The following is a 20,831-nucleotide window of genomic DNA, read 5'->3' on the forward strand; positions in this document are numbered from 1 at the left end:
GGCTATATCCTGTAGTTACTCCATCAACTACAGTATGTCTGTTGCCAAAGTAACTTACTGTAACACCTTCTTTCCATATGGCAAAATTCCAGCCTCCAACACTAAGAATGATATCTTTGAAAAATGGAGATCTTTGTATAGTATGGACAATTCCATCATGGATGGTGTATTTGTTAGCTGGTTTCTGACCTAATGGAATGAAAAGGACAATTATTTACTTGTAACTCTAGTTTTCTGAAGATAGTGAAATTGATCCTACAATCCTCAGGCTAGTAGGAGTTTTTCTGGAATAACTACTGCAGGATTGGATCCATTATCTTTATAGATTCCCTCTTCTGGGTTTTTGTGCCTCAGATCCGTGTGCTCTGAAGCTGACTAGCACAGATAAAAGCAGCCTCAACCCAAATGTATGTCTCCAGTTTTGCCCAAGAAAATTGTGATATCAAACTTCCATAGTTGTGCCTGCCCTGCCAGTTGGTTAAAACATTTGAGTACCTGATTACAGGCCCTTGCATTTTGATTAATACAATCTCTTCTCTTTAAGTCTCTGTTCTAATTTTCTAATAACTCTCAGGCATTTGTCCCCAAGGAAGGAGATCCTAGTGGGGCGCTGTAGAAGGTGCTGTACTTGTCTTCAGAGAATTTTCATTAATTCATATATTAGCTTTATTATTATTTGCTTTATTGTTCAGTGTACATTTCTGTGAGATACTGATACCATTTGAGAAGTTTTTAAAATATACTTTTTATTTATGTCTATAAATTTAATATCTTTAGCCATCATCCTAGAAAACTGTTAGAGTTCAGCAAGCATTTCTTAGTTCAGGATAGAAACGATAGGACATTAAAATGCAACTTAAAACTTCTAGCTTCTCACAATATAACCCTCTTTATTGAATCCCTCAGTTACAAACACTGGAATATTTTTAGTATCCATCAATTAAATGCAAAAGCTACACTAATGCAGTTAAAATTAAAAAGTCAGAAAATATAGAAGTTTGGATTCCTACAGCAACATTGTCAGCCAAGTTGCATGACATACATACTACGTATTTCCTTTGTTTTAATATTGTTAAATGAATGGTTTAATATTTAATATAGTATAATTTCAGTTTCTCATATATACTAAAAGCTACTCAGAATGTACTGTGTGGCTAAGCTAATGTCACTCTAAGGACCTATTGGATTTGCAGACATTTTCATTTTAACTGTCCAGCCAAATAATGTATTAATATAAGTTTTTCAATTAATGTTGTGTTTTAGAAAAATGCAATTTCCTATTTTAAATAGTCACAATTAAGCTTTCAAGTGAAAAGACTTGGGAAGGATGAGAGTTCTACCACTGCTGTGTTCGCTGCTATTCTATGTCTGGAAATGGTCTTCTTCAAAACTGTTTACAGGGCATCAGCTTACATTTAAGCTCCATCTATACAAACAAATTGACCCATTGCTGGCAACAGTTGCAATAGGTCCCATAGAGCTGGTGTTAAAAACATTTTAATTACTAGTGTAAATGGGACAAAACTTTTCAATACCATTTGGTAATGGTATTGAAAGGGTTTTCTTCATTCTACAGTAGCAGTCAAATCATTTTCACCACCAGTTTGGAGGCTCTTTGCTGATGCCAGTTGTCAGCAATGAGTCAAATTCCTATTGCAGACAGGGCAAGAGTCCGTCCTACAAAGCTTAGATCCCCGTGTAATAAAACAAGGCTTCAATCTATGTCTGTATCCTCTATATCCGTCAGTCCATTAGCTTAAAAAGACAGTTTTAGTTGATGGTGAAAAACTTGAACTTACTAATCAGCCGTCCTGAGTCACTGTCTCTCTCCATCTTCCAGTCGGAATAAATAACTTCACCATCCTGTGATGCCAGAGACATCAAATAAATGCAAATGGAGGCTGGGTGAAATATTTATAGCAAAAGCTTTAGTCAAAATGTGCCTATTTTTAATTGATAAAATTGGAGTCTCTTTACTAAATGTCAATTTTTAGATACATTTAATGTGAACATGTTTTAGCGCGACTGCAAAAATGCGGCAAATGTTCACATTACTTTATCAGTTGGGTTTTAATTTTTAAAAAATTGCAATTACTGATCAGCATTTATAGGGCATTCTTCATGTAGAGCTGGAGTAGTTCGTTCACATGTATGGTGTGGACCTTATCCCACAATTTTAGGAAAAGGTGGCAGCAAGAGGGAGAAATGATTTCCCCAAAATAGAAGAAATGCAGGAAATTTTCAAAAGGCACCCTTTTAAATTATTCAATTTTGGCAGCTAGATCTAGTTTAAATGGGGTAGAAGCTGGAACATTAGGCTTATTTTTAATACAGGACTAAATTAGGGGAAAAACTGAAAATATATAGCTTTCATGAGATCTTTAGGGGAAACCTTGCAATAAATTACTGTCCTAATAGTTCTGGCAATGGGAATAAAGACATTTTGTGTGTTCCTGGGTTTAAGAATTAAGTTCAACACCTTTTGGCTGGGATTTCCAATGGAGCCTAAGAGAATTATCCACCCAACTCCCACTGAGTTTCAATCCCAGCCTTTAAACATGGGTGTATGGCCCAGCAATCTTTTAAAGTAAAATATTTATATAAATGTGTCAAAATGGGGTACAAAGGCAAGGCAAATTCAGAGTGAAAAAACTACTGATGAACTCATAAATAAAACATTTGCATGCAGCAGTCTGTATAAATTGTCCAGCACACTTCCGCTATTTTAAAAATTATCAGTCATAGATGATGATCAAAATGTTTAACTTACTTCAGTTCCAACAAAAAAGTTGGTGGTGATATTCTCCAGTATTTTAAGAGGTTTGGCTGAAGGGAACCTTAACTGCTTATAAGGATTTTCATCTCCAAACATTTCTGGTTTGGTTTGGTATTGCATCTTATCTTGAAAAGAATATGGATATAATCATTTGGTTATATAGGGAAATTTACTAGATCAAACATCTTATTTTCCTTACTAAGGTAATTCAAGGGTGAGGGATAGAACTTTCAAGATAAGAAATAAAGGAGGGAAGAAAATTCCAGAGAAGAGTGAACCTAGTGTGGCATGGAATGGAATGTTACCTTAAATCTAGCAGAGGAAAGAGGCTGAGCACAAGCAAATTGCTAGCAATAGAAGGCAGGCCAAGCAGTACTCTTGTGGTGCCTACACTTCAGATTTTCCATAAAATCTCCCACAGTTGCCCACCACTGATGCAGCTCCACTAGTGGCAGCCAAAGCGGGAGCACTGGAGTAGGCCAGTTTACACAACGCAGTGGTTAAAATGCCGATGACCAGTCTACACTAGTACTCTCGATGTTGCTACCCTGGCAGAGCTCTAACACTGCTGTAGCAATAGGAGAGGGTGATCACCCATCCTGAATTGGCTGAGACAATCCAAAATGTGGATTTCAAGACCCAGTCCCAGGCTGAATGACTCCGGGATAGCATTTGTCACAGATTCTCTGCAGCACCCGCTCCATGTCTTCCAAGGCTTAGGGGTGGTGTCAGCCTGTTTGCGGAGGCGGGGGGATGGGGGGCTGAGTTTGGCCTTATCCCCCCTACTTGTCATGAGGCTTTGCCCCTGCACCTCCTCTTACCCCGTAGTCCCTTCCCCCTTGGCCAGGCCAGAACCTGGAGCCAGGCCACAATAATAGTAGCCTTGGGTAGGGGAAGGACACAGGGCTCCCCACAGCAGCCTGGCTCTTACCATGGCCTGGCTCTGGCTTTCAGCCTGGCCAGGGGACAGGGACTCCAGGATAAGAGGAGGAGCAGGGGTGGAGGGGGCGGGGCTCCTGCATGTGTCCTGCTTTTGCCTTTTGAAAAGCTTGTCACCCTAAATGGGAGAGGCTAAGAAAAACTTTCAATACAGGATGTGCTTGTGGAGACAGCTCTGTTGCAGCCATGTAAATTGATAAGCAGGGTTGTGGGTCTGGGATGATAGAAAAATCTGTCACTTGAGAATCCTAAGCACTGCTGGAAAAAGTGTGATGGAAAACCCTGACTTCAGAGCATAACTGAGTCTGGGCCCAATCCTATGAACATTTATGCACCCAAATGGTCTCACTGACTTCAGTGGGACTACACAAATGAGTAAAATTTCTGTGGTACAGATGTATTTGCTCTCTAGATGGAGCTTGTTGGCTGCTAACAGTGAATGTATATTTGTTTCAATAAATGTTTCAGTTGGAATTAAAAACTACAGCAATATTTCTCTTGGTCTTTCTTTTGCTTAGACCAAACTTGACTAGGCAATGTCCCTTTCAACCTGAGGGGAAAAACATGATCACCAGTAATGAAAATGTCTAATACTTGCTGGAGTCTGTGGTGTTCCTCGAGAACTTGATAAAGACAATTGACAATGAATTCTCTTGTCCCAGAATTCTTACTTTCCTTCTTTGACGAGGGCTCAGTAGCAAGTTAGAATTAGATAGCTGAAAGATTAGTGTCTCTCTTGCGTTCTCTCATTTTTGGGGGGCAGTGGGGAATTTGAAGTTTGCTATGTGAATATTTTTAAGTAGTGAGTTTGTAGAATTATTTATGAACTTTTTATTTACACCAACTGCAGTTAGTAGTGGGCAGTACATAAATCTGATCCAGCACATCTTAGTAACAGAGTTGTTGTGCTTCAGGGTCAGTGAGGTAATGATTTCCAAAAGTATTTTTAAGGACACATACTGTCCCATTGTTACTAATTTGCTCCAAACCTTATAAACCTGCCTGATGATCTTTCACCCTTCCAAATCTGCCTCATCCCCCTTCTGTTGCCTCCCCCATTCTCCTAAGACTTGAATGATTTTTCAATATTTTCCTTTTGATTGCTACTTTACCAATGCAGGGAGGAAGGATGGTCCACACATTAGCATAGGACTCAGAAGAACTGGGTTCAATTACTTGATCAGTCAATGACCTGTGTGACCTTGAGCAAATCACTTAGACTTTCTGTGCCTTAGTTTACCCCGCTCTAAAATGGGGGTAATAGCACTTCTTTACCTTTGAGGGACATATGAGGATAAATACATTAAAGATTGTATGGCAGTAACACTCAAATACTATGGTAATGGGAGCTATACAAGTACCTAAGATAGCATGATAGGTTTGCTCTCTGAATACTTTCTCTGAAAGTATTCTCATACAGAGACTAATAATTTCTGCTGCAAAGTGAGCAAATAGAAGACTTGCCTCAGGAGTAGAAAATGAAGTAAGGAAAGGTTCATTTAAAATAAAACCCCAGATTAATACATTTCTAACAGTGGCTCTAAAGGAGGAAATCACACATAGTACTGACCAAGGCTCAATTCACTTTGATGGGAGTAAGTACTCCTGGGAAAAACAGCTTGCTAGTATAAGCATGCGTCTGACAAAGTGAGTATTCACCCACGAAAGCGTATGCTCCAATACTTCTGTTAGTCTATAAAGTGCCACAGGACTCTTAGTCTGGATCTGTAAAAAGCGACAAACACGGCTACCCCTCTGAAGCTTGCTAGTATAACTTCTAATGAGATCTGATAACCTGTGACCCATTGGTAGAGATTCTGTTCTTCCCATATTGTGTGTGTTCATTACCTTCAGTGCCATGATATACCAGTAAATTTAGGAAAACAGATCCATTAGTTACAGTATATTTATGTTGCTTATCTTTTATTCTATATACAGAGAAAAATCATCTTACCAAAATACTTGTATCTCAAAAATATAAACTGAAAATATTACCTTGCATTTTGTAATGGAAATGCTCATCCACTAGGCTAATTTTAGTAGGACTATAGTCTCCACTTGTGTCGCTCTTGGCTAGGTTTGCCTGTTTAGTAGAAAGGAAGTATTTGATAACTTATTTTGTCAAACACTTGAGGCATATAGCTAAATTGCTTTCTGTTGTAATGCTAAAGACCTGTCAGTCTGAAGTGCATTCTTCAGATTCCACAAACCCTGGCTTCTGCTGCCGCCTTTGCTAGCAGTAGTTAAAATGTGACTCAGTGGTCTAGTCTACGTTATACTTTTCCCCCTAAAATTTCTCACTGTTGCCACTTCAATGTCAGCTCCACTGGTGGTAGCCCCAGTGGCCACTCGTGTTTTTACAAACGTGTCTCTAGACCTGCTCTGACCAGAAGAGACAACCTGGTGGTAAAAATGTTCGTATACATTACTACTTCCACTGTAGCCTGCGTTTATTCAGAAATTCTTAGATCATTTTAAAGTTCTTGTAAGCTAAGTTTGGGAAGTGTTTGTCCTATTCTGTTGATGTTATAGGGATAAAATATGGTCTTCCTCTACACAAATCATAACAAAATGAAAAGGAAAATCACAATCTGAACATTTACATGGTACATTTTGGGGTGAGGGGGTGGAGAGTGAGCCTGTATATACTCACCCCCCAGCAGTGGTTCCTATCCTGTAGGTCTTGACCTGGCTCCCTACTCCGAGCGTTGTGACCTAGTGCACAAGGTCACAGTGCCACTCAGGTTTGACCAGTGGGATTAGGATTGGGGTACTGGGGCACAGGGTGCTTCTGCAGGTGGTTGGTGCCTGTTGGCAGGGCAAAGAGGCGGCAGCAGCAGTGAAGGGATTTAGGTATATTGTCTCTGAAGAGGTAGAACTGCATTTTCATACCTTTCCCCCTAAAACCATGACTTTTTTTTACTAAATTTAGCATGATTGCACTGTGATTTTTTTAATTTAAAAATGCCATGACAACTCTGCAAGGTTATACATTATATACAGTACCTTAATGAGAGGTCTCCAGGAGAGATCCAGATGTTTAAAAGTAGTCGGTACATCAGGGGGAGCCTCGATAGTCTTCTCATCTTTTGCTTTCTCAGTTGAATTCTGGATAGTAGTTTTGGGGGCTCGAAGATCCCAAAATAATATGGAGCTCCACAAAACCAGAGATTGTAGATTATTGCTCTTTGTATGCTTAAAAATTGTAACTTTTCAATAAGCTTTTGTATAATATTTGTTTTTTATCTTCTATCTTCAAAATTAGTATAGCAATAGATGCAAGAGTTTGGGGAACAGAGAAATGGAGAACTAGTTTATAGCTACTTTTGTACACTAGGGCATATAGTTACTCCACATTTTGTCCTCACTCTGTTCTTAATCATATACTGTAGCTAAATAAGCATCATACCATTAGTTTAAGAAACCTACATACTCAGTGGAGGAAATGCACTCCCTTGCATAGATCCTAATTACTTGGTCTGGGAATGGGTCTGCTGTGCAGGCCCACCACCCACAGCTGCTGTTCCAGCCTCTGGGTTGGAATTGCAGCTACAGCTCTGGCAGCCAGTTGAGGAATATAAGAAATGTTATACTGGGTCAGACTCAAGGTGCATTTAGTCCAGCATCCTGTCTCTGACAGTGGCCCGTAGTGGATGCTTCCTGAATGAAATGAGTTGTACTGGCAAAAGGACTATATGCAGGTCTAACTGCATCTACACTAAGACCTTTGCCAGTTTAGAAATGTCATTAAAAACCCACATTAATTGATGTCACTAATTGAGCAAAAGTTTCCAGTGTAGACATGGCCTTAGGTTATTTAGCAGCCTCCTGTGCATAAATGCAGTTCTGTGGCCTTCCAGGACAATCTATGTGGGACCAGCCCAGACATTTTTTCTGTGGCACAAAGTGAGCATGAAAGAACCTCTGTAAAGCTGTCCAGCTACTTGACCCCACACACTGCCTTTATGTGGGGCGTAAGTGATGTGGTGATCTGTGTGCTGACCCTCCGCAACAGGATGAATTTCATCTATTCCAGACAGCTTTGTAGGAATTCAGAATTTGGTCAGTTACACCATGGAATATATGCTGAAACATTTAGCAAAGAGATGGAATAATAAGGTGTATTTAGAAGAATTTTCAAAGGGATTCAGGAGATGTTTTGTGACTGTGGGTGCCTATGAAAACATTTGTAGAATGCATTACCAATCAGGAGAGCAGGTTACAAGCTGCACACAAACTCCAGCTCTGTTTTCAAAAGCAATGCCCATTCTGTTAACCTAAAATAATAATAATAATAATTAATAATACAGGGAGATGGGGATGACAAATTGCAACAAATTATTATCAACAAAGCTACTTCTCTAAAACAGGTTTTAAGAAAGAGAGCCTCTCACTGTTGGTTGTACAAATACTCTGGTACAGCTGTGCAAGTCTGGGCTCACTAGCCCATTGATATGAAAATGAAACAAACACGTTTTACCAAAACAAGCATACTTCAAGTAAATCGGTAGTACCTTGACAGTCAGAAATGCCAACCACATACAACTTGAAATGAGGTCAATGAGATCTTAAGTTGTTGGCACAACTGAAAATCAGGCCCCCAATTGTCAAATATGTGAGTATCTAATAGCCATCCTCTTGTAAATTTCATCCTGCTTAAACCAAATAGCAAATTAGTGAAGAATTAATAGTAAACAACTACACAGTGAAATTGCGATTCAGAAAGTGACTATCTCAAATGATACTTATGTATAGTAATTATAAACAATTTAGTTTTTATTGGGCTGCGTATATTTTTCCAATAACTACTTTCTCTGAACGACTTCCTCTTTTTAGATCAAAACAGAAAATCAGATTTACATTTAAACTTATTCAGAAAATAAAAAGAATAGAAAACAAAGTGCTGATGAAATAATGCACGTTATTGATTCCACTAATGTTTTCTGATCTTATTTTCAGACCTAATTCCCAGTCTCAAAAAGATGAAAATGTATGTACACATTGGAATCTTTGTCTAGAAAAAGAATTGACTACTTCCTGCTCATTGGCAAAACTTGCATTTATCAGCTATTCAGCAAAGTTGCATCCATCATTTATAAGCCAAATCCTACTAAATTTTCTCTCACAAACATGGCCACTGAAGTCAAAGGGTTATTTGCATGAGTAAGGAAGGCTGGATTAAAATCCTAATGTAGTTTGTTTACTGTCTATCATGCAGTTTTGTGATACTGAATTTGCTGACCCTGTAGCACTGATGCTGTAGACCAAGGGTGGCCAACCTGAGCCTGAGAAGGAGCCAGAATTTACCAATGTGCATTGCCAGAGAGCCACAGTAACATATCAGCAGCCCCTGTATCAGTTCCCCCATGTCCCTAGTGTCTCCCGCCCGCCAGCAGCACTACGGATCAGCACCTAACCCTCCATCCCTGCGCCTCCTGCCCACTGCAATCAGCTGTTTTGTGGTGTGCAGGAGGCTCGAGAGGGTGCGGGGCAGGAGGAGGAGCAAGGGCACAGCAGACAGAGGGGAAGGGGCAGGGTCCTCGGGGGAAGGGGTGGAGTGGGATGGGGCCTGGGGCAGAGTCAGGGGTTGAGCAGCGAGCACCCTGTAGCACATTGGAAAGTTGGTGCCTGTAGCCCTAGCCCCGGAGTTGGCGCCTATGCAAGGAGCTGCATATTAACCTCTGAAGAGACGCATGTGGCTCTGGAGCCACAGGTTGGCCACCCCTGCTGTAGACATATCCTGAGTTGAACCACTGGCAAATTTGTATGTACTCTTCTGGGGAGGCCTCGTCTTTATACATGTATGTACAGTACCAAGAGGGGGTGTGGGTACTATCACAATATAATTATTGATTAATGTGCAAATCTATCAATCTTCCTTCCAATGATGTCTCTGCACTGTTTTCTCCACAGTCTTCACTCGACTGTTAATGCAGTAGCAGCTGAGTCTTAAAAACTTAGTTACAAGAAATTCTCAAGATAACATCCACTTTGGGTTGTGGGTCTGATTTTTCAGCCTGGCCTCTTTTTTGCACACCTCACTAATCCTAGCTCTTAGACAGCAATGATCATGTAGGACTGACTCCTGGGAGCCGTCTTTCCCTCCCACACTAACTTTAAAGGGAGCTGAAAGGGCCCTTAAGATACTATGGATGGAGCACTGTGAATAGGATAGAAAGAAAATGTAGGTCCAATTTTTGTGGATACAACTTCTATCTAGAAAAAGGAGATCTGTTAGTGAAGTCATTTCTGGCAACTAAGTTGTTTAGGTGACCTAAGAAGTTATTGCTTTAACTTCTTGGTGTCAGGCTAGTAATTCCTATAGTAGAGTTAATATATTTTGAAATCCCATCTGTTGTTATCAAAACATCTTTAATGTAATTCTGAGTAAAGCTATAGAAATCTTATAATAAGGTCAGCTACATATGTGAGTCAGCTATAATAAAAGGTGAGAGTGGAGTACCATCCTGAAGTACAGAGAGCATGAGAGAGACCGGATTGACATTGTTTGGCATTCTAGGATGCAGTCACAAATACTGAGCCCAAATACTACTGAGATTATTGTAAATAATTTCATCTTGTAACACCTGATCTGCAGTTCACACACTGATTTGTGATTAGTGGTTTGTTAAAAATATAAAGAAAAAGTAATAAAATATCAGTTGAAACTCACCTCAAAATAGTCTGGCAGCCAGTGTATATCCGTTATTACTGATTTATGGCCATATTCTATAGAAGAGACTGCACAATATCTCACAAAATGTGGTTCCTTACCACTTTGTTGTGCTTGTATAAACGTTGGCTAGAGAAGATTTTAAAAGATACATTTTAAAAGGTATGTTTTGCAAAATACAACATTATCAAGAAATAAAAGGAAACTTCACATATTGTCAATGTCCCGTTACAGTATTTTAGTTCAATCTAGAAACCTTTCTAGGGGTCTAATCTAAAGCCCATAAAATTCATGGAAAGTCTTAGTCAGCTTTGAATCAGATCCTAGCATAACATATTGTAAAAATTATGTCCACAATTGCTCCACCCACCTCCAATATAGCATTATTTCTTCCACTGTACTCTCAGGCCTTCCTTCTAATTACCTACTTTGTATCCTCTTTCCATTCTCATCTTCATGCCTTCTTCCATACCACACACTCTGCCAGGAATTATCTCCCTCATTCCGTGAGCCAAACCACCTTCCCTCTCTCCTTTAAATCACACTTCCATATACACGTTTAGCACTGGGGAAAATTTCTGTTCTGCTTTCAGTTTATACCATCATCCAATATATTATATTGATTTGATCTATTTGGTTGTGTAGCAGGGTGGTCACACGCTCCTGCCTTAAAAGGCTTAAAACAACCCAGGGAGAGGGTTGTGGCAGGGAAGGAAAAGCGGGGTTGAATAGGGAAAGCAGCCTCAGCTGGGAGGCCATGCCCCAATTAGGCCGAGGCTGGCTTAATCAGGGCCCAGCTAGCCCTTATAAGAGGGCAATGGGCAGTGGTCACAGAGAGTCTCTCTCTAGTGCTAGAGAGGGAAGGGCCTGGCTGCCAAGACTGGAGCCTGGCTGGGGGAAGGCCAGAGGAGCTAGGGAGCTCTGGCTTAGAAACCCCCCAAGACTGCAGACCTTGTTAAAGGCCAAATCAGGTACTGGGGTTGCAGAGCGCAGCTCAAAGGCAGGTAGAGGCAGCAGGTCCAAAACGCTCCTTACCTATGATGAGTGACTTTTACACTGCAGTCCGCCCTAGTGAACGGGGGCTAGATGGTGACTGGTAGTACCCCAAGACTGAGGCAGGGTGGGGGTTCCCCAGGGAGGGGAGACCCAGATTTGTGGGGGTACTGTCAGGGGGCAGCACCCTGGCCTGAAAGGGGCACTGGGGTCCAGGAGGGACTCGGGCCCAGCAGCAAACGGGACACCGGCCTGCAGAGGGTGCTCTGGAGGCTGGAAATGCTAAATCCCTGGACAACCAGCAGGAGGCGCTGCACTGATGAGTTCTGCCCTGTGACAGGTAGCTTCCTGGGGTAGGGCTGAATACACTGTTGGTGCTCAATAAATAACAATACCCTATAGTATCTCTGGTCTGTGTGAATTACAGTAATAGTATTTATCTGGGTTGATGATGTAGATATGAGATTTTGATAGATTTATTTTCTTGCCTCATGTATCGAAATACAGTCTAGTTAGTACTTCATTGCCAGGATGATATTTCCTTCATTTTAAGCCTGCATTCCCTTTCCCATATTTATTTCCTAACTTCCTCTCATTTTCTCTTTTTTTATTCTCAGCAGGGCATACTCCAGCACTAAATACAGAACTCAAGTACTAACCATATTAACAGCAGTGTTCTTGCTTCCACCAGCACCAGTTTTAGCATTCTGCAGCTTTTCTTCATACTCAGAAATGTCCCACAGTACAACCTATGAGGAGAAATGAATGTCCTTACAAAGTATTTTTTCTGTTTAAATGATAGATTAAAACAGACTTCTGAACTGTAATATGAGAACTGTTTGAAAGTAGAAGGAGGAAGTCTACTTCCGATGCCAGAACTGGAGGGTGGTGGGTTTTTTTAAGGTATTGCCTCTGCAGACCCTCAGTGTAGTAGTCTTGTGCAACAGACTGCAAATTCTAGAACCATCTGTGAGTCAGTTAACAATTAGGTGGTCTGTGCAGCCTGTCACACTGATCAAGCATTTCTAAGTGTCACCTTTAAAGTGATTGCTGAGGCTGTGGACTGAAAAATTGCTTCTATGCCATCACATCCTCAGAACTCAATAAAGGATTAGACATTTGTATGGATGATAATATTTACAGACAGGATACAACATCTGGGATATAAACTTTCATGTTTCATAAACCAACATTAAGTAGTGAAAGTTGGGAATAAAACTTCCCCTGTCCATAAAAATCCTCTTCTGAATTATTTTAATTTCCTGGGGTCAATAATATCTTGTGGCTCCACAAGTTAATTATGTGTTGTGTAAAGAAAGTATTTCTTTTATAACAGTTTAAATGCATTTCCTCTCAATTTCATCATCCTGCACTTAGGATGGAAGAATCCCATGCATTGCTACAGGCTGGGGACCAACTGGCTAAGCGGCAGCTATGCAGAAAAGGACCTGGGGATTACAGTGGACGAGAAGCTGGATATGAGTCAACAGTGTGTCCTTGTTGCCAAGAAGCCTAACAGCATATTGGACTGCATTAGTAGGAACACTGCCAGCAGATCGAGGGAAGTGATTATTCACCTCTATTTGGCACTGGTGAGGCCACATCTGGAGTATTGTGTCCAGTTTTAGGGCCCCCTTACAGAAAGGATATGGAGAGTCCAGTGGAGGGCAACAAAAATGATTAGTGGGGGGTGGGGCACATGATATTTGAGGAAAGGCTGAGGGAACTGGGCTTATTTAGTCTGCAGAAAAGAAGAGGGGAGATTTGATAGCAACCTTCAACTATCTGAAGCGGGATTCCAAAGAGGATGGAGCTAGACTATTCTCAGTGGTGGCGGATGACAGAACAAGAAGCAATAGTCTCAAGTTGCAGTGGGGGAGGCCTAGATTGGATATTAGGAAAAACTATTTCACTGGAATGGGCTACCCAGGGAGGTGGTGAAATCTCCATCCTTATAGGTTTTTAAGGCCCAGCTTGACAAAGCCCTGGCTGGGATGATTTAGTTGGGATTGAGCTGGAGGTTGGACTAGATGACCTCCTGAGGTCTCTTCCAACCCTAATCTTCTATGATTCTCTGTCTCCTTGTTTTCGTATTATGGGAGAGGATAAATGGGGTGCCCAACTGTATCTTTTGTACCATTTATTGTTTTATATATCCTCTATCATGTTCATATTTTACTGATTTCCTCTTTAGAACCAAAAAAGGAGGAGAACTCTAAAGATGGGAAGCATTCATTTTCTAAAGCCACGATGAAGTACAAGCAAGGACATGGATCTGGACATGGCCTGGTGCAACTGGTAACAGGCATTCAAGTACTATTGGTCCAAGGAAAGGCCCACAGTTCTGCTATATTGGAGATGAAGAATAAAGGCAGCACAGCCCACCTAAAGACAAGCATCTACGGAAACCAAGCAGTTATGATCACAGACTGCTTTGGTACCATCTAGAGCAGGGAAGCTGGACTGATCTGCTATACTAGATCCCTCACAAGACCAAACTTCTTTACATATTCTCCTTTCCTTTGACGTATCTGGTGCTGTCCCCTGGCAGACAGGATACTGAACTAGACAGACATCTAATCAAGCATGGTAATTTCTACGTTTTTTTTCTATGAACTGCTATCAATGGATGAAAATGCTTAGTTTCTGGAACTAAGAAGCCTGGATGGGTCTACAGCTTTCAGTTAGCTTAGCCACTCAGATACGAGAAGTGGACATTTCTAGTCAACCCAGTCCCTTTAGTGGTTGTGGGACATGAAGAATAGTATGCAATACTCCTAAGAGTGGCAATGTGCCAAGGCAATTCTGTGGAGGAGAAACCTAACATACTCATTCTAATAAAATACTTAACAAAACACCAAAATGTATTAAAGAAAAAAATGAGTCAATGAGGATCACTATCTAAACAGTTGTCCACAGTATGAGGAATTTCTTCAAATAAAATCATGCCTATCCTATCAGCATTATTAGGTGTGGAATACGCTCTTGTTCTGTCAGATCTCTCTCATAAGGGGGATTTAGATCCAGACATAGGTAGGGAGCCCCTAGGAATGTGATTCCTTAGGAAACTGAAAAGGAACAGGGGAATAGGAAGTAAAGTGCAGGCAACGGGACTTTCTTGTAAATACTTGATTATCCATGGGTTAAGAGACTTCATTGCCCATACCTGCACAATAAAGGTATAAACTTTGTTTCACTACCACAGTGGGAGCTGAAACCTGGGAATTTATCCCACAAGTGGTATGATTTAGCCATGTGTATTTTGACTGTGCTTCACTAGTTTATACAAACTACCAAGTTTGCTGCCATATTGCATTTTCCATTTGTTCAAGAACACTGACTATTCACTATTTAGTGCAGATACACTAATATAGTAAATTAAAATTCAGAAATGAAGATTGACTAGAACAATCAATATACAAAATAATAGAACTAAGAAGAAAGGAGCCAACACCTGTCCATTCATACAGCCTCCAGCAATGATATTGGGATCAGATGGACAGAACTCAAAGCAGTAGACCTCTTCAGGGCACTCCAGCATTAACTAGAAAAAATAATAATCAGTTGAGAAATGCAGCCATGTTGGAAAAATTGTTCCTTTGTTGTCTGAATGCTTTGAATGTTTTAAAATCCTGTTTTACCTGAGGGTGAATAGGGTCAGAGAAACTCCAAAAAAGAATTGGTGACTTCTGCAACAACAGTTTACCAGATTGAGTAATGCGTTCTTCATAAGAAAGCCGCTCTGTTACTGACACTGCTATAATCCCTGATAGAGGAGTAAACAAACGTCATGGTCGATAAAGGGAAAATATTTAGCACTTCTAAAAAAAAAAATATCATGCCCACTTCAGGTGTTAATGGCTCTGTTAATTATTGCTTTATAGGTGACTGTAAAGAGAAACAATAGGCTATGTCTCCTTTTTATATACATACACAATTTTTTTCCCCACTGTAAGTCACCTTTAAAGCAATAATTTTAGTTAATGAATGATTAAGCACCTTATAAATGAGTGATGGAAGCCCAAGACCAGAATATAACTCAATATTTTTGCTAAGAGTCATTAAATTGTAATCTCAAAACTGGAATAACGTGACAGAAATGGTTATGCTCTTGGGCAGCCATTAAGAAACCAACTCCTTTGTTGTTATACTTAGAAAGATGGCAGATTTCCTTTGTATCCTGCAGTGTTGGCTATTCAGTGGAATGTGTGGAGCTGCAATACCCCAAAGGAAACATTGGAAAACATTCAGAATGACTACTGGTGCTTCCTACACTCAGGTGGAGCCACATAACCAAGTGCTGAGGAGAAACTCAAAGAGAAGCAGGGCTCCATGGAGCAGTGTGTGCTTCTGGGAGAGTATGAGAAAGAAATTGGGCCCAGCACAATTAGAGTCCCTTTAAATGGGTCTTACAAGGGAAAATATCCTTCCTTTGTATTCTCTACTATACACTTGCACAAGAAATCATCTGGCCTACCTCATTACCTCTTTGAATTTTATACAATACCTGTTCATATCCCACTTTATCTCAAATCAGTGGTTTCCACATTTAAAAGCCAATAAAACCTTTATCAGTTTAAACTTCAAAACTCTCAAACTATTTCAGGCATGAACTAAATATTTTATAAGTATTACCATAAATGGTTGGGTGCCAGCAAACACAGCTAACTCTTCTATGCTTCAGATAGTGCAGGTCTGTAAATGACTGGTATTCCTTAAGGTAAGCATCTGACTTGCCACCAAAGGCACTTTCATCTTCTGCTAATGCTTTCCAATCATCAAAAAAGGCATTCATAATTTCATTTTGCTGCAATGCTATTTCCACTCTGTGTAATGAAAATAGTTAACATTTTCAAAAATGTCAGATGTGATTATTCAATGGGATAATTACCCATTAGTTCAATAGAGACATCTTTCATTTAAAAATTATGACCACATGCCCCAAAGTGGTATGCACAATGGTTACTCAGTGCTGGTCACTACTCTCATGAGAGCCCTTCACATTCAAATACACTTAATAAAAAATAGACATACTGTGCTATCATTTCACTTGTGTGTGCTCAGATAGATTTGATTAGATTAGGCTCTTGAAGTTTACTACCCGACTCTGGAGCCCCAATGATTTCAATGGACTCCTCAAATGAGTAAGAGCTGTAGGACTGGGCCCTCACAGTTTACAGCTCCTATTTCTACTTAATCCAGCAGAGTCAGGGCCACATTCTCAGGTGGTATAAACAGATGTAGCTTCCTGACTTTAATAGAGCTATGTCCATTTACACCAGCTGAGGATCTGGCCCACAATTTTTTGTTTACCCATGAAAATGAATTTGTCATGAACTGTATTACTTGTTCCCATGTAAATGAATGTGATATCACAAATCTATTACAGTATCAAGTAAGAAAAATAGGCTAGGAAGATGCAGAATATAGAAACATAGGAACTGCACTACTTGGACCAGGCCACTGGTCCATCTAGAGCAGTATTCTGTCTCTGACAGTAGCAAATGTCTGATGCTTCAGAGGAAGGTGTATAAAGTCACTTTACTGGATGGGTATGCAATAGCATTACTATGATGGAAGTACTTCAATAATTAGCAAAAGTGACAGTGTAGAGCAGTAGTGGGCAACCTGTGGCGGCCACTGGTGTAGAGTATGGAAAAACACATGAAATGAGTGGACATATACTTTACATTTCAGATGGTTCAAAGTTTCTGTTAGTAGGAAAGTTTTTAATTGTGACTTAACAGCTGACTAACTTGTTCTAGAAATTTGAAACCACCTTCCACAAAGCACAACATAAGAAGACAATGGATTGGGAATGCATGCATCAAAGAATTCAGTTCTTTTGTCTTGATTTTAAAACTAACAGTTATAAACCTAAGTATATAGTGACACCTGTTGTATAGTTGTGTGTACCATTTTACTGAAGGTAAACTTGCATATTATTGCAACATTTTTACCTTAAAAACACTGAGATAATAAATTCTTTCAGCTCCTCAGATGACAAACACAGCTCTTTTTCTTCATCTGAGAACTCTCTAGGAAAATACTGTGTGGCTGCATTTCTTGGATAGGTCCTAAGCAATTTGGAATAAATTTTAACACAGGTAAGTTTGAAAGATTATTTTTTTTTAAAGAAGCCTTATGAAGTACAAAAAATGGAAAGCTAACTATGTTAATTTTTGCTAATGTTGGTAAGATGATTTGGGTTGATCCGACTTTGGAAGTGAGGGAGAACTTAGATGCACAGTATTTGAAAAGGTGTCTCAGAGGACCTGATTCTGCCCTCACACTAGATTTACAACTGTGTAACCCCATTGACTCCAATGAGTTATTCCTGGTTTACATTACTGTTAGTGAGCTCAGAATCAGGACATAAATTAATAAATAATGATGAAGGGATTGTTTCCCTTTATAATTACTAAAAACTAGTAAATCCATTTCACACTTACCACTTTGTTTGAGTGCTCATTTCCTTTACTTTTGGAACGACTTGTGCACCAACATCTTTTTCAAGTTTCTTAATGCTGAAATTTTTATCCTGATAGGATGTACATTCAATGTAGCCATCTTTCACACTTGAAGCATTTCTATCAGTAAATTTGACCTTTGAACCAAACTCTCTGCGCACTCGAGAAATCATATATTTAATCTGCAATACACCCAAAATAAGAGATTTTCTGAAATAACTACAGGAAAACTATTCTTGAAAGTCAAGTCCTTTGAAACAGTGAGATTCAGAGATCTGCTGGTGGTCACTTGTAAATAGAGTTCACAAACATTTATAGATTTTTGAAATTCTGTACCTCTCTCATGAGCCCAAATCACCAATAAGTGTGTGTCATCATATATTTTTATCTCTCTAAATGGTACAGGACTTCTGAATATTTTTTAAATTACTCTTACCACTGAAAGGGCTAATCCTGTTACTCTGAGATATCAAAATTGTCCCTTTGTCCAAATAACTACCTCACTTCTCTCTGGGTGAAATTTACCCTGCTCTGAGAGCCACCACAAAGCCTATATGCAACGTAAGCCCAATGCTATATCAGACAGCAGATTCCAGAACAAATAGAAGAAAATACTGCATCCCATTTAAACTACATGGAGAATTTGGACTTCCCAGAGGTTAATGGGAGTTTTTCCACTGACCTGTTTGGAGCAGGATTGGGATCTTAAGTAAGTAGAAAATAATTGCAATTATCTAAATTGTAATTATTTGGCAAAGATATCAAAACTACCACCCCAAACCTTACAAATGGGTATTGGGATGCTTAATGTCCACAAATGGCCATGACTTCTGTTTTACATCTCCAGCAGCAGACTGCCTCATTACAGTCTAGGGCATTGGATCATGTATGGACTTAAATGGAAAAGGAAAACATCAGAATCTCTTCCTACAGCACTTCCAGTTTTTCTTAGAGGTCTAGCTAGTTCCAACTCTCCTTTGCTGTAGTACCTGACAAGATCACAGTCAAAACTGGGATGACCACAAGAATTTCAGGCATAAATCTAAATTTTCTGCCTTCTGTTCATTTAAAGAACTTCTTTAATTTTATTTTAACAGAGAATTTGTGTGAGAATGTGACTTTGATTGAATGACATCTATAATTTCTGACCTTTCTAAGAGATTCATTAACTGATTCTTCTTCAATTTCCTTTTCGCTGCCAAGGGAGACCCAAGGTTTGCGGACAGGAGCCTTATAAATGTATTCCTCTGTCATTCCTTCTTTAGTCTCTCCTTCTTCTTCCACTGCCTCTGGAGGCTATAAGACAAAGTAATTACAAAGACTATATTTATAGTTTTTCATATATAAACATAAATATATTATTTCAATGTAGATAAAATTCAGTGTTGCCAATTCTTATTCACACAAATAGTCTCAATGTAGTCAATCCGGCTACTCACAGGAGTAAAGATTTGGAGGATTAGGCCCTGTCCTTTTAGCAATGAATTTTCCAATAAATATTAAAGGGACACTATCAATTTAAAAGCAAGTCAGCTTTTAAAAATGAGTTTGAAGTAGTTTCATGTACTCCACCTGCTTCTGAGTCCCTTGTAATTAGCTAACAGAATGTTGGGAATCATTAGGAAAGGGATAAGACAGAAATTATCATATTGCCTCTATATAAATCCATGGTATGCCCACATCTTGAATACTGTGTGCAGATGTGGTTGCCCTTCTCAAAAAAGATATATTGGAATTGGAAAAGGTTCAGAAAAGGGCAACAAAAATTATTAGGGAGATGGAACGGATTCCATATGAGGAGAGATTAATAAGACTGGGACTTTTCAGCTTGGAAAAGAGACGACTAAGGGGCAATATGATAGAGAGCTATTAAGTCATAACTGGTGTGGAGAAAGTAAATAAGCAAGTGTTATTTAGTCCTCTTCATAACACAAGAACTAGGGGTCCACCAAATGAAATTAACAGGCAGCAGGTTTAAAACAAAGTGAAGTATTTCTTCACACAACACACAGTCAACATGTGGAACTCTTAGCCAGAGGATGTTGTGAAGGCCAAGACTATAACAGGGTTCAAAAAAGAACTAGATAAATTCATGGAGGATTGGTCCATCGATGGCTATTAGCCAGGATGGGCAGGAATGGTGTCCCTCGCCTCTGTTGCCAGAAGCTGGTAATGGGCAACAAGGGATGAATCACTTGATGATATATTTCAGAGTGGTAGCCGTGTTACTCTGTATCAGCAAGAAGAATGAAGAGTACTTGTGGCACCTTAGAGACTAGCAAATTTACTTGAGCATAAGCTTTCGTGAGCTAAAACCCACTTCATCGGATGCATGCAGTGGAAAATACAGCAGGAAGATATATATATACACAGAGACTATAACGAGGGTAATTATTTAAGATGGGATATTATCAGCAGGAGAAAAAAAACCTTTGTAGTGATAATCAGGATGGCCCATTTCTAACAGTTGACAAGAAGGTGTGAGTAACAGTAGGGGAAAAATTAGCATGGGGAAATAGATTTTACTTTGTGTAATGACCCATCCACTCCCTGTTCTGATACCTGTTCTGTTCAGTCCCTCTAAAGCACTTGGCACTGGCCACTATTGGAAGACAGGATACTGGGGTAGATGGACCTTTGGTCTGACACAATATGGCTATTCTTATGTACAATCACTATTTTATTTTCTATTAAAATGTTTTTTTTCCCTTCCCCTGCTGCTGTGACAGATGCACAGGAACAAAAGGAGAAAATGACTAAGGGCCTGATCCTGCAGTATACTGAACTTGGAAGGTCACAGGGACCCACACAGTGGTGCTCCAGTACACAGTGCATTGCAGAATTGAGACCTCACTAATTAAGGTTCCAATCCTGCAAACACGTAAGCATGCTAATAACCTCAGGCAAATAAATAGGCCTACTGAAATCATGTGTACAAATATTTGCAAAAGCAGAGTCTAAATGGCTATATAAAAAATGT

At 39.7% G+C, this 20,831-nt stretch overlaps 1 protein-coding gene across 2 annotated transcripts in view; it reads right to left on the minus strand.

The window, feature by feature from the left end:
* WDR63 (WD repeat domain 63) overlaps positions 1 to 20,831 on the minus strand; it is a 53,670-nt gene that overhangs the window by 7,260 nt on the left and 25,579 nt on the right. For both annotated transcript variants that reach the window (XM_030573803.1, XM_030573804.1), the window contains exons 6-19: positions 19,001 to 19,147; positions 17,834 to 18,033; positions 17,342 to 17,458; positions 16,017 to 16,207; positions 15,023 to 15,147; positions 14,836 to 14,925; positions 12,041 to 12,130; positions 10,389 to 10,517; positions 7,919 to 7,992; positions 6,722 to 6,869; positions 5,711 to 5,798; positions 2,771 to 2,901; positions 1,800 to 1,863; positions 59 to 189 (exon numbers count right to left, since the gene is read on the minus strand). In XM_030573803.1, coding sequence (XP_030429663.1) covers positions 59 to 189; positions 1,800 to 1,863; positions 2,771 to 2,901; positions 5,711 to 5,798; positions 6,722 to 6,869; positions 7,919 to 7,992; positions 10,389 to 10,517; positions 12,041 to 12,130; positions 14,836 to 14,925; positions 15,023 to 15,147; positions 16,017 to 16,207; positions 17,342 to 17,458; positions 17,834 to 18,033; positions 19,001 to 19,147 — 1,725 coding nt within the window. The remainder of the gene's footprint in view (positions 1 to 58; positions 190 to 1,799; positions 1,864 to 2,770; positions 2,902 to 5,710; positions 5,799 to 6,721; positions 6,870 to 7,918; positions 7,993 to 10,388; positions 10,518 to 12,040; positions 12,131 to 14,835; positions 14,926 to 15,022; positions 15,148 to 16,016; positions 16,208 to 17,341; positions 17,459 to 17,833; positions 18,034 to 19,000; positions 19,148 to 20,831) is intronic.

Source organism: Gopherus evgoodei, chromosome 8 (assembly GCF_007399415.2).
Source record: "Gopherus evgoodei ecotype Sinaloan lineage chromosome 8, rGopEvg1_v1.p, whole genome shotgun sequence".
Taxonomy (NCBI): Eukaryota; Metazoa; Chordata; order Testudines; family Testudinidae; genus Gopherus; species Gopherus evgoodei.